Consider the following 15294-nt stretch of genomic DNA (forward strand, 5'->3'; position numbering starts at 1 on the left):
AGGTATCTTGGATGTTTCAGTTGGGTCAAGAACTCAATGGGTGAGTGCTTGAATCTGAACATATTTTCCACTCATTAGCACTGTTCATCTTTTCTCTAGTTCTTTCCCTTGCTCTTGCCCTTGCCTTTGCCCTTGCCCTTGCCCTTGACTCTTTAAGAGGGGTTGCCGCTAATTTCTGTAACTTTTTCTCTTTTGAAACAACACCCTCTAGCTCAAGTGAGTTGCTTTCTCCTCCATCGAACAAACACTCGATTCTTAGCCATCATTTCGTGCTGATCGTCATCATCAAGACAAGAGACAACCTCTTTTGACCACCGACAACCAACATTCCCGTATTGCTTCATCTTCGTCAGCTCTTAATGGCGTTCCTCGATTTCCTAAGCACCACTCAACGTTTTGCTAGCTTTATCAACCCTAACATATCTTGAAGATCAAAGAAATCGCGGGCGATTTCTATGGACAGCCTCACCCTCCTATCCCTCACCCCTTTCGCAGTGCAAATCTTGCTGTGCCGATCTTTCTTCAGAGCCTTCTTGACGGATAAAACAAACCCCGGACGAAGCCCACCACTAAAATCAAGTACTCCATGGTCCCCGTCCTCGTTCAAAAGCGCCATGTTGAGCAAAGTCTCGTTGAGGTTAAGCTGCTGAGGGTTTGCAGCGGCGGGCAACAATGAAGAAGCCGACACCAGATCATGATGGTGGTGATTAAGGAGGACATTGTCATTAGTTCGTGGCTTAAAGAACTTGGGGAAGATGGAAGATAAGAAAGAAGAAGAAGGAGGAGGAGGAGGAGGAAGGTGAGAAAAAGGGTTGATATTATAGTTGTTAGCTGAGATTGGAAAGAACATCTTTGCTTAGACAAAACTAGTGTTGTTTGAGGAGGAGTTCAGTTGCTTTTAACAAAATTAGAAAAAATGTGGGGATTCGATCTGCGGAAGAAGAATTTAGACATGGACAAAGCAACTGCAGGGAAGACGGGTTCGAGTTGTTTGCCTCGTGTTTCAGAACCACATCCAAACTTAGCTTAGCGAGCTGCTATAAACACACTGAGCGAGACTATTTCACTTTTGGCCGATTTTTTTTCTCCTGAAATTTATGAACGCAGAATGTAACTTTATCTATACGAATAATATTACCGGTGAAAATAAGATTAGTGAGAATATTATATTTTTATGTTTGTTTTATTTAATAGAAATGTAATAATACAGTGTTTGGTTAAAGTAATAAAAGATTATTAAAATGTATAATTTATTAAATTATCCTTATTATATATTTGTTTTTTAACAAATTGAATTCTACTATAATATTACTATAATTAATTGGCAAAATCAACGAGATAATGCGTTGAAAATTTTTTTTTCACGAGATAGTGCCCTCGCCATGCACGCCAGCGACCTACCAGGTCGCCATGCACGCCCAGCGACCTACCAGGTCGCCATGCACGCCCCAACACGCTGGGCATCCGAGACCATCCGACCGAGGCCATCCGAACGAGCTATGCGAGGGCATCCGAGGGCAACCGAGCGAGCTATGCGAGGGAATCCGAGGGCAACCGAGCGAGCTATGCGAGGGAATCCGAGGGCAACCGAGCGAGCCATGTACTCCGGGCGACCTACCCTCGCTCGGTTGCCCTCATACCCTCGCATAGCTCGCTCGGTTGCCCTCGGATGCCCTCGCATAGCTCGTTCGGATGCCCTCACATAGCTCGTTCGGATGGCCTCGGATGCTCTCGGATGGCATCGGATGCTTTCGGATGGCCTCGGTCGGATGGCCTCGGATGCCCAGCGTGTTGGGACGTGCATGGCGACCTACAAAAACGTATCACGCTGGACATTCCAATACAAATGCTAGACTTCATAATTAATCTTTTTTCTCTAAATTCAATAATAAATTTCTATATATACACAACTCTGTTAATCTTAAAAATTAAACAGAGAAACAAAGATGCCTAAAGGTATTATAAATAAATGTAAATAAAATACAATAATAGACCAAAAATGCTTTAAAAATTGAATCTGAAAACACCACACTATTTGATTGCATGGCGACCTACACCTGGTCCTTTGCAAAACACCCCACAGGTCGCTCGGATGCCATGGCGACCTCCAAGGTCGCCCGGATGCCATGGCGACCTCCAAGGATGCCATGGCGACCTCCAAGGTCGCTCGGATGCCATGGCGACCTCCAAGCTCACTGTAGAATTCACCCATTTCAGCAATTAATCTGGGATGTGCATTATCTCGTGGATTCACCCATAATTAATTTATATATTTTCTTTAAAAAAAATTAAATTCATAAAATTCATATTATTATTATTTTTTTGTAAAATTAAAAAGATAAATAGATTTAATGAAAGGGTAAATTTTCATTTTAACACCTGAATTTTATATAAAATTTTAATTATGGATTTTTTTGTAAATCTAAAATAGTTTAAAAATAAATTTGTAATTTAACCTTCATAGATTTTTTTTTATTCAATGACAAAAGAATGATATTTTTGATAAAACAATTTAAGAGCATTTTAGTCCAAAACGCCGGGAATGTAATAATACCTAAGGGAATGGGGTATTCACATTCTCGGTAATATACCCCCAAAATACCACTGTTGGGAATAACTTATTACCGGGGGCTGGGAATGTTAGCCAACCAAATGGGGGAATAACATTCCATTCCCCTGGTAATGTGAGATACCCTGAACCAAACGCCCTTAGGGTGCGTTTGGTTCACGGAATATAAGATTATCAATGGGAATAAAAGATTACCAACGAATATGATTACTGATAATGTTGTATTTTGTGTTTGGTGGGTTTAGCAGAAATGTAAGATTATTGTGTTTGATTAAAGGAATAAAAGATTATTGGAATGTATATTTTACCAAATTATCCTTATTATATATTTGTTTTTTTAACAAGTTGAATTCTACTATAATATTATTATAATTAATTTATATATTTTCTTTAAAAAAATTAAATTCATAAAATTTATATAATTTCTTTTACAAAATTGAAAAGATAAATAGGTTTAATGAAATGATAAAATTTTATTTTAACCCCTGAACTTCATATAAAATTTTAATTATAAATTTTTTTTGTAAATCTAAAATAGTTTAAGGATAAATTTGTAATTAAACCTTCGTAGAATTTTTATTATTCAACGACAGAAGAATGATATTTTTGGGAAAAAAAATTAAGGGCATTTTAGTCCAAAATGCTGGTAATCCAACAATACCTAAGGGAATGGAGGTAATGACATTCCTGGTAATATACCTCAAAAAATCAACTGTTGGTAATAAAAGATTACTGTGGGCTAAGAATGTTGGCCAACCAAACGGTGGAATAAGATTACATTCCGTCGATAATCTCATATTACCTGAACCAAACACTCCTTAAAGGTAATGGAAAGGCTATTACTGATATTTTAATTATATGAGTTTTGTTTCAAATTTTAATTTATTATTTAATATAATGATGTATATAAATAAACATTTTTATACAAATTCTCAATTATTTATATTTCTATACATATATCAAGAGATATTATACGGGAAAGCTAGGAATGGCAACGGGACGAGTTCGGGGCGGTTTTACTCCCCCGTCCCCGCCCCGTTCTCCGTCGGATTTTTTTATCGGGGCGTCCCGTTGGGGATTTCTTTTACCTCATAACCGAACCCGACCCGAAATGTTGTATCCGAACCCGACCCAATCCTGAAAAAAACCGAGCAGCCGTAGTTTTCATAAAAAAATAGAAAAAACAATCACAAAAAAACTGAAAAATTAGTCTACATGATTTACAATTAAAACTATAATCACAAATTCAAACTCAATTCTAAATAATTGTCTAAACTCCAAAATAAAACACATACATAATTAAATACAAACTTGTTCCGATATTCAAATCATACAACGAATATGCATACGTAATATTAAGTCAAAGTGGATAGCAAATACTAAGGGGAAAGTGGGAACTGGGAAACCTAGGTTAAATGTTTTGTTTATATATATATAATTAATATAAAAATATATAAAATATTATATATATATATATATATATATAATCGGGGCAGGGCGGGATACCTTGCCCCGAACCGAACCCGAAAAAATCCCCGAATTTTACCCCGATACCCGACCCGATATTATTCAAACCCGACCCGAACTTAACCGGGTTTCGGATTTCCCCATCGGGTTCGGGTCGTTCTGCCATTCCTAGAAAAACCTATGATCAAATATTAGAAGGGACAATATACTTAGTTCAAAATAATATGAACTTATTACATATTATTTTAAGAAACTAAAGAAGTAAAAATCTAATTTTACATAAATTTAAACTTATAAGAACCTAAAATGTTATTCAATCAAAATTTTGGGAGACGTTCTTTATATACATTTGTCTATGATATTCCGTGTTTATTTATGTTGTAACTCATATTCTTTTACATATAGTAATATTGTAATCATATAAGTGAAATAAAATTAATATAAAACTTTTAACTTAAGATCTGACATGTCAAATTATCAATAATTATAAATAAAATATGAAAGTGTATTTGAATGTATTATAAAGAAAATATTCTCGATATTATAATGTTGATCTTTTAAATTAGTACACAATTATATGTAGAAAACACTTCGGGATCATCTAATAAATAACTTAACATGTTAACCTTAATTTTTAATAAATATTAATATATGCACATACGTGTCAAATTAAGCTTAACTGCATAAGATTATTTCAATATCTTTTACAACAACAAATAACATAAAATTATTTGTTTATTATATTTTCCATGTTCATATAATTCATCATTCAATAATATCAATAAATTAAAACTCAATTAATAATTATTTTTTGTAATGTTGTTAAAATTTTAATCTTATGTTTATTTTTAAAAGATGTGTCTACTTAGTGTAAAACTCAATGAGTTTTACATGAATTTTTCTAGGATTAATATTTTGAACAATTAATTGTATTAATCATACATAAAAAACAATTTAATTGCATTAAAAATTAAGTCTAATATCAACGATTAATTGATCTAATATTTTAAGACGATAAATCATTTAAATATGATTAAAAATTTAATTCATGAACCAATGAATAAAATAAACTTAATTAGTAATATTATATACAACTGAAATAAACTTGTATAATATTCAATTTTAATTAATCAAACTGAATCAATGTCAATTATTATAACAAAAACAAGAAGTGAAATAGAATATAAATTTATATAGACAGAAGACAATAAATTAAATACAAAATGGAGAATAAATCAGGGACTAAAGGTCGGGAGTGGGGGGACTGTAGCAGTCATTTCACACTTTTAAACCCGTTAATTCAGATTTTAGACCATCTCTTGCGCTTTTTCAAGTCTTTTCAATGTCAGCCTTTTCCATCTTTAAATGGTTGCGGTTATTTTTTTTTCAAGTCTTCCAAGTTATAAGAATTCACTTTCAATACACACGATTTTAGTCACTTATTTGATTTTTACATATTATATATATCAAATTATAATTCTTTTCGCTGCCCTCTCGGTTGTCAATATTTCGGGAAGTTTTACTGTGTGAAACTTTAATATAATGTTAAAATAAGGTATTATCGATTTTTTATTGTTTAAATAATAAAATTGATAAAAAATTATCGGTAATATTATTATTTTATCTAAAACATTATTTTTTAATATTTTCGGTCATTTTTAGCGTCTAATAATATTTTCGGTTATTTTTTAGCGCCTAATAATTTTTCCGATCATTTTTTTTCAAAAATCTTGTTAAAACGCCTAATAATAACAAAATCGGTATTTTTTAGAGCATAATAATGTTTTCGATCATTTTTATCGGTTTTGTTATTTAAATAATAACAAAAATAACAAAACCGATAGCACATTTTTTTTTGTCGTATATTAACACTACACGTGAGCATTTCCCCAATATTTCAACTTAATTAATTTGCATCGACCTGAGTTACACACATGATTTTAGTAAGTGAGTCTCCCAACGGAAGTTTGCTGCATAAACAATGAATCGAACTCTATACATTCTTAAACGATATTAAACTGCTTGCCATTTGAATTAAAAATAGTAAATTTTTATTTTATTAACTTATTTTGACATAAATATAATCTGTGTATGTACACATGATATCATATATTGTCCAACATTTTTCTGTTTTCCGTTTCTTTTCGAATGTGAAATGTCCCTCCACTTGTCCTTTTCTCTCTCTCCCTCCTTTTTAATGCGTTTTTGAAATTAATTATTTAATTAAAAGTAAAACGATTGGATTATGGATTAATAAAAATGTTCAAAACTAGATTCGGTTTATTCTAATTTAATTTGTGTATTCATATGCGAAAATTCAATAAACAAGTTATAATGTCTGTAATAATCTGTGTAGATTTTAAATTTAGTCACTGAATTATAAATTGTTCTAATTTTATCTTTAAATTTTTTCGAATTACTTTCTTTCATCTTTTGATAGTTGAGCATTACTTATAATCAACTGTCATTTACGATAAGATGCATTACTAAACTGTTTATTCTCTCATCTTTCTAATGAAAAGATTTAATAACTCGATTCTAGCATTACAACATGAAACCAAACAAAATCAAATTCTCGCCCAATAATAATAATAATAGCAATAATCCCCTGGAATGTACAACATTCAACTCCAAGTGCCGATGAATGTATAAAAAAGGAACCTTCTACAACAGCCCACATTGCATCAATGTAAAAGTAAATCCATGCAACATAAATTACAGCATACAGAGTACATATCATATGAACTTCACTCATTACTGCTGTCCCTCGCCCGATTCGGGTTTGGAAGCTTCCTTGATCTCGTCTCCGGCTTCGTCCTAAACCAAAGAAGACAAACATTCAATCACAGAACACCACATTCAAGCACATGCAAATCAACATACTATGTAAGTAATCCAACATCCCATGTAAACTGTTATGGCTTGTTGACTTTAGACACAGAATTTTTATTACAGTAAATAAAGCAGAAAGATTTAGAAGGCTATGGAAGAAAACTCATGAGAGAGAGAGAGAGACCGTTATGTCGGATGTCCAAAGGGTCAGATTATCCCGAAGAAGTTGCATGATCAATGTACTATCCTTGTAGGACTCCTCACCCAATGTATCCAACTCAGAAATAGGCTCATCAAAAGCCTGCCAAATGAAGAACATCTCATTTTATGTTAGAAGACAAACAATCTTTAGACATTCAGTTCATCACCTTGGAAATATTTCTGGATCTTCACATAAGAACAATCTAAAATCGACGTGTTGTACATAGGGGTGTGCATTATCAGATACCTAAAGTAATGATCCGTATCCGATCCGAAAAAATCGGATATCCAAAATTTTGGATCGGATATCCGAATATCCGAATCCGATTTTTTTTTTTTGCAAAAAATTCAAAAAAAAAAATCAACATAATAAAAGCATTAATCAAATAAGAAACACTTATAGCTCTTATGATTTCCCAATTTAGCAAAGATATGGTGAAACTAAAGGATGATATCCGCTATAGCTATGGATTTTTCCACATCATATTCTCCTTGGGTGCCATGTATCTAACGCAGTTAATTTTCTTGCAGAAATAAGAATATGATAAAAAGTGATGTGATGAGCATTTAGAGATGTAGTTTGAGATTTTGAGATGTTGATAATGACTGATTTGTGAACAACATTTTATTGACATTCAACAAACTGTTGTTAGTCGTCAGTTGGTAAAACCTAGCAAAACTTGGAACTTTCTTTTTTACTTGTTTCATTTATATGAAGTCAACAGAATGGAAAAACTTGATCTGGAAATGAAACTAACAGAAAATCATCAAATACAAATCTAATTAAGTCATAAAAAGTGACAATATTTGCCATCCACTGGTCACTCTTTTACAACATTTGTGACAAAAATAATCTATATTTACATTAATTGGCTTAGAATATACAAATATTTTTCAAAAACAATACAGGGCCAAACTATGAAAGACTCTGGAGGCAAGGGTATGTTTCAAGAGGAGAGTTTTGGTAAGAATCTGGCATTATTACCTACACTGGATAATCTTGTTCTCGAAAATATTTCCTATTTGAGCATGCATTATTCCACAGATCGTCTCCAGTTCTGTTACCCTGCATTGCATTCCTTGCAGCAGTACATCAAGTTGCTCGGCTTTACCCCGAACGTCGGCTTGTTTTGCTTACACAACGATTTGATCGTTGTTCTCTATCTCTTTGACACTTTCCTTGGTAGAGATGGAACCGCTAAATGTGTCGATATATTTTTGGCCTTCAAGTAAGTTTTCTAGCTTCGACTACTGATTTTCAACCTTGTCCGACTTGTGTTTCAAGCCATGTAAAATACAAGCTAGAATCCAGAAATCTATACATACATAAATCTAATATAGCCCAAACAACTCTGGGCTAATAATATAGCCCAAATTTTTTCGGGTTTCGGATAATCCGAAACCGGATTTTGATCGATCCGAAAATCCGAAAAAAAATCGGATACCCGATCCGAACTATCTAAAAATTGAAAAACGGATCGGATATCTGAATTTTAGGATCGGATCGGTCAGATCGGATTTTTTTACACACCCCTAATTGTACATGTATAGGGTAAATTAATAAACCTCATTAAAATGGATAACATTTTATGAAATTCAGAAAGCAATCGCCAACATCTTATTATGTAGACTCGCTCCATGCTATAAAGAACCACAATTTATGATCAGAAAGTGTGGAGATATAGTCACTCCTTCAAGCTTCTTTTAAGCTCAGTGTCCATAACATCACAAGTATCAAACAGGTTCACAAAATATATGGAGGAGTTAAAAGGTTCTCAGGCCAGCAACTCTAATAGATGTAATCAAAGTTGCATCAAAAGCAGATCAAGTGGGGGCATGATTACATTATAGCAATTTACTATAGCATCGTAAACACATGAGACTCTAGCAACAGAAGTTCAATAAACAGACAACTAAAACAGCATAATTCGGTTCATTATCTGTTTTGCAAGATTGCAAGCACGATCAGGTGAGTTTAGGATTTCATAGTAGAAAACGGAGACGTTAAGAGCAAGTCCCAGCCTAATTGGGTGAGTAGGTGCTAGGTCACCGAGTGCAATATCCTGCCATCATGAACAGCATAAAAAGAAACTATGAACTTCTTATCAGAGGATGCTCAAAATGTTGAAAGTCAAAAAGGGAGAAGGAAATAAATGGGGCGGCTTGGCAGTATTAAGGGCGGCTAATGTTAGTCAAATTTGGCCACCAAATTTGATAAAATAATAAAGGGTAAAATACCCAATTTAGTCACTTTACTTTTAGGGTATTTAAAAGATTAGTCCTTAAGGCTTCAACTATAAATACCCTACCTCATTTAGCTTCAAAACCATCCCAAAGCATTCTAGATTTCTTTCAATACTAGAGAATTTAGAGAGTTTCTTGAGAGTTGTTTTCTTCTTTTTATCAAGAGAGAATTATCATTGTTTTCTCCTTGGTAGATCGAGAGAGGTTGTAATTCCTATTTTCTCATAGTGAAATTCTTCTACCGTTACCCGTGGTTTTTACCCTATATTATTTAGGGGTTTTCCACGTAAATTTTGTGTCTCTTTTATCTTCATTTTTATTTTCTCAAATTATCACTTGCGATTTTGCTCCATCTGGTAGCCGTCTTCCGCAAAAATTGGTATCCGAGCCAGATTTGAGTGTGTAATATTTGCTTATTGTCTTTGTGGTTGCCACCAAAAGGTGGATCCTCCAACATAAGAAAATAAGAAGGTATTACCCATTCTTTGAGGTTCTAGATAACTATTCACGATAGTGAAATAGTGGGAGCTATCAATAATAGAAGCTATGGCAACAAAATTTGACATCGAAAAGTTCAATGGGAGAAATTTCTCATTGTGGAAATTGAAGATGAAGGACATCCTAAGGAAAGACGGGTGTCTAGCAGCTATCAATGAAAGGCCGGTGGATTTCACAGATGACATCAAATGGAACGAGATGGACGTGAATGCTGTGGCAAACTTTCATCGGCATTAGCAGATGAAGTATTGTCAAGCATCGAGGAGAAGAAGACAGCTAAGGAGATATTGGATCATCTCACCAAATTGTACGAGGCCACATCGCTGCACAATAAAATTTTCCTTAAGAGGAAATTGTACACTCTCCGTATGCCAGAATCTACTTTAGTGACGGAGCACTTAAATACATTGAACACCTTATTTTCTCAGCTTACATCCTTAAGCTGTAAAATAGGAGAACAAGAACGTGCTGAACTTCTACTTCAAAGTCTACCAGATTCGTACGATCAACTCATTATCAACTTGACAAACAGTAATGTCACCAGTCTAGTCTTCGATGACGTTGCAACTACTGTTCTACAAGAAGAAAATTGGCGCAAGAACAAGGAAGACAGACAAGTAAATCTGCAACAAGCAGAAGCGTTGACAACGATGAGAGGGAGATCAACAGAACGTGACCAAAGCAACAGTCACAAACATAGTAGATCGAAGTCAAGAAGCAAAAAGAATTTAAAGTGCTACCACTGTGGAAAGAAGGGTCACTTGAAGAAGGATTATTGGAGTCTAAATAAAACTCCAATCCACAAGGCAATACCGTAAAAACTTCAGATGATGGAGATGATATATGCTGTGAAGCGTCAACCACCGTGGAAGGTAGAAAATGATTTGCAGATATACGGCTCATTAATTCGGGGAGCAACATATCACATGACCTCAAGAAGAGAATGGTTCCATCAGTATTAACCTGTCTCAGGAGGATCTGTGTATAGTTGCAATGATCATGCCTTAGAGATCATTGACGTGGGAACCATCAAATTGAAGATGTACGATGGAACAATCAAAGTTGTTTGAGATGTGCGGCACGTGAAAGGCCTGAAGAAAAATTTATTATCCTACGGATTGTTGGATAATAATGCAAGCAAGATTGAAACACGGAAAGGAATCATGAAGGTGTTCCGTGGAGCGCTTGTGGTGCTGAAAGGCTAAAAGATAGCTGCAAACTTGTACATGCTGAAGGGAGAGACTTTGCTAGAAGCAGAAGCCTCTGTTGCCTCATGTAGTTCAGATTCTTCAATGCTATGGCATCAGAAACTTAGACACATATCAGAACAAGGAATGAAAGTCCTTGTGGAGGAAAAGCTACTTCCAGGCTTAACAAATGTATCACTTACTTTGTGTGAGCATTGCATAACAAGTAAGCAGCACCGGTTAAAATTCAACATGTCAAATTCTAGAGGTAAAAGTGTTCTAGAATTGGTTCACTCTGACGTATGGCAAGCACCAGTTACATCCCTAGGCGGAGCAAAATATATTGTCTCATTTATTGATGACTACTCTAAGAGATGTTGGGTGTACCCTATTAAGAAGAAGTCAGACGTGTTTTCAACTTTCAAAAACTTCAAAGCGCGGGTGGAACTTGATTCTGGAAATAAGATCAAGTGTTTCAGAACAGATAATAGAGGAGAATCCACAAGCAAAGAATTTGATGACTTTTGCAAGAAAGAAGGCATCAAAAGACAGTTCATAGTGGCGAACACTCCTCAACAAAATGGAGTGGCAGAGCGGATGAACAAAACCTTGTTAGAAAGAACAAGAGCAATATTGAGGGACACAGGCCTAGAAAAATCATTTTGGGCAGAAGTAGTCAATACCACCTGTTATTTGGTGAATCGAGTTTCATCAACTGCATTAGAGCTGAAGACACCAATGAAGATGTGGACTGGTAAACCAGCTGATTATTCAAACCTCCATGTATTTGGAAGTATTGTGTACGTGATGTACAACTCCCAAGAAATTTCAAAGCTAGATCCAAAATGCAGGAAATGCAAATTCTTGGGGTATGCTGATGGAGTAAAGGGGTATCGCTTGTGGGATCCCACTGCCCGCAAAGTGATCATCAGCAAGGATGTTATCTTTGTAGAAGATAAGCTACAAAGAAAAAAATATGATAATAGCGTTGAAAAGTCAAAGACTACACATATACATGTGGAAAATGAGTTTGAACAAGGAGATTCTTCTGAAGCAGAACCAGCACATGATGAACAAGAACCAGAGAGTTCTGAAGATCCAACAACTCGTCAATCAGATCGTGTTAGAAGACGTCCCAATTGGCACTCAGATTATGTTATAGAAGGTAATATTGCATACTACCTTTTAACAGAGGACGGTGAGCCATCAACATACCAGGAGGCAATAAACAACTCAGATGCTTCACTGTGGATGATGACAATGCAAGAAGAAATTGAAGCCCTTCATAAAAATAATACATGGGACCTTGTGCCACTACCACAAGGAAGGAAGCCAATTGGTAACAAATGGGTTTTCAAAATCAAGAAAAATGGTGACGATCAAGTGGAGAGGTATCGTGCAAGACTGGTGGTCAAAGGATATACTCAAAAAGAAGGTATTGATTTTAATGAAATCTTTTCTCCTGTGGTTCGACTAACAACAGTTCGAGTAGTCTTGGCAATGTGTGCTACATTGAACTTACATCTAGAGCAGCTAGATGTTAAAACAGCTTTTCTTCATGGAAATCTTGAAAAAGAGATTTACATGCTTCAGCCTGAAGGTTTTGAAGAAAAAGAAAAGAAGAACTTGGTTTGCAGGTTGAACAAATCTCTGTACGGTCTAAAGCAGGCACCGAGGTGTTGGTATAAGAGATTTGATTCCTTTATTATGTGCCTTGGATACAACAGACTTAATGCTGACCCTTGTGCTTATTTCAAGAGGTCTGGTGATAACGATTTTGTTATATTGTTGTTGTATGTGGATGACATGTTGGTTGCAGGACCCAACAAAGATCATATTGAAGAATTGAAGGCACAACTGGCTAGGGAATTTGAAATGAAGGACTTGGGATCGGCAAACAAGATTCTAGGGATGCAAATTCATCGATACAGATGTAATAGGAAGATTTGGCTTTCACAAAAGAATTATTTGAAGAAGATTTTATCACGATTCAACATGCAAGATTGTAAGCCAATTTCTACCCCTCTCCTATTAACTTCAAATTATCCTCCAGTATGAGTCCTAGCAGTGAAGAAGAGAGGATGGAGATGTCTCGAGTGTCGTATGCATCAGCAGTGAGAAGTTTAATGTTCGCTATGATATGCACAAGACCAGACATTGCACAAGCAGTGGGAGTGGTTAGTCGGTACATGGCGAATCCAGGCAAAGAGCATTGGAATACAGTAAAAAGGATCCTGAGATACATCAAAGGGACCTCAAATGTTGCATTATATTACAGAGGATCAAACTTACTAATCAATGGGTATGTAGATTCTGACAATGCAGGGGATTTGGATAAAAGCAAATCTACTACAGGATATATGTTTAAAGTTGCTGGTGGAGCTATAAGTTGGGTTTCAAAATTACAGTCAGTTGTGGCTATATCCACAACAGAAGCAGAATATGTAGCAGCTACACAACCCAGTAAAGAAGCAATTTGGTTGAAGATGCTATTGGAGGAGCTTGGGCACAATCAAGAGTATGTCTCTCTGTTTTGTGACAGTCAAAGCGCCTTGCATCTAGCAAGGAATCCAACATTTCATTCAAGGACAAAGAACATACGAGTTCAGTACCATTTCATTCATGAAAAGGTGGAAGAAGAGACGGTAGATATGCAGAAGATCCATACCAAAGACAACATAGCAGATTTCATGACCAAGGCGATCAGTACTGATAAATTTACTTGGTGTCGATCCTCTTGTGGCATGTCAGAAACGTAAGCAACATGAAGGTACAAGGTAGAAAGAATGGTGTGAAGATATAATTGTTCCAATAAAATCTTCAAGTGGGAGATTGTTGAAAGTCAAAAAGGGAGAAGGAAACAAATGGGGCGGCTTGGCAGTATTAAGGGTGGCTAATGTTAGTAAAATTTGGCCACCAAATTTGATAAAATAATAAAGGCTAAAATACCCAATTTAGTCACTTTACTTTTAGGGTATTTACAAGATTAGTCTTTAAGGGTTCAACTATAAATACCCTACCTCATTTAGCTTTAAAACCATCCCAAAGCATTCTAGTTTTCTTCCAATACTAGAGAATTTAGAGAGTTTCTTGAGAGTTGTTTTCTTCTTTTTATCAAGAGAGAATTATCATTGTTTTCTACTTGGTAGATCGAGAGAGGTTGTAATTCCTATTTTCTCATAGTGAAATTCTTCTACCGTTGCCCGTGGTTTTTACCCTATATTATTTAGGGGTTTTTCACGTAAATTTTGTCTCTTTTATCTTCATTTTTATTTTCTCAAATTATTAGTTGCGATTTTGCTCTATCCGGTAGCCGTCTTCCGCAACACAAAAAAACTATAATGAAATAACTCATTGACAAGATGTCATTATCAATTTCACCCACCTGAGCAGATTTGTAAGCCAACAAAGTGCTCTCAGCGGACTCCTTCCTCTCAGAACTAGTCTTAAACTAAACAAGATACCTGTGATAATCACCCTTCATTTTAAGGTAAAACACCTTGGACTCAGCAGATAAAGCTGAAGGAACGAGGTGAGACTCAAGAAGGCTCAAAATCCCATCACATATCTTGCTGAGCTCAGCTTCAATCTTGGCCCTATACTCCTTGATGGTTGCAACATGATCCTCATTTCCTCTACTCTCTTCTTTCTGCTCAATAGAAGAGATGATCCTCCATGAAGCCCTCCTCGCCCCAATAACATTTTTGTAATCCACAGAAAGAAGGTTCATTTCCTCGACAGTCAGCTCCACATCGACAGTTTTTCAACTTTTTCCATGAACTCTACCATTTCCTTGTATCGCTCCGCCTGCTCAGCCAACTTGGCTATGTAAACATTTTCCTCTCGAGATGAATCAGTTAGCGACATCTTTATTATATCAATCTAATGTTTGATCCTGCAATACCAAATGATTTAAAATTTATCAAACATTTCTAACGAATTTTCATTTGTCTGAATGAATGCACCACAGTCGGGAAACCATTTTTGATAACATTCTCATTCCTTTGTCCTAAAACATAAATTTTGAACTTATAGTTCTTCCTATCTTCAAAAATTTATAACTTTCAGATCAACTGAAAACAGGTACAACCTATCTTCAACTTAAATTTTGAATTCCTTTTTGTTGTAGAGTTATTATTATTAATATTATTATTATGTCGTATATATTTAGCAATTAGCATAATAAAACTTTTTTTTCTTCTGAAAATAGCATAATAAACTTGCACCTCGTAGATTGGCACGATTGTATGCATACTCAGGAGTGTGTGGCGCAGATGGATTAAGACTCGTTAACAC

At 35.2% G+C, this 15294-nt stretch overlaps 1 protein-coding gene and 1 pseudogene across 1 annotated transcript; both read right to left on the reverse strand.

The window, feature by feature from the left end:
* Nucleotides 1–388: 388 nt before the first annotated feature.
* Nucleotides 389–850, reverse strand: LOC120126815 (transcription factor TCP1-like). The gene has a single exon (XM_039144894.1). It carries the CDS (start codon nucleotides 848–850, stop codon nucleotides 389–391), a length of 462 nt encoding a protein of 153 aa, XP_039000825.1.
* Nucleotides 851–6659: 5809 nt separating this feature from the next.
* Nucleotides 6660–14889, reverse strand: LOC120126953 (annotated as a pseudogene).
* Nucleotides 14890–15294: the final 405 nt, after the last annotated feature.

Source organism: Hibiscus syriacus, unplaced genomic scaffold, assembly GCF_006381635.1.
Source record: "Hibiscus syriacus cultivar Baekdansim isolate YM2019G1 unplaced genomic scaffold, ASM638163v2 tig00110462_pilon, whole genome shotgun sequence".
Classification (NCBI taxonomy): Eukaryota; Viridiplantae; Streptophyta; class Magnoliopsida; order Malvales; family Malvaceae; genus Hibiscus; species Hibiscus syriacus.

Bases quoted from the DNA above. Each gene is read 5' to 3' on its own strand.
- LOC120126815 (XM_039144894.1), bottom strand. From the start codon at position 850: ATGTTCTTTCCAATCTCAGCTAACAACTATAATATCAACCCTTTTTCT.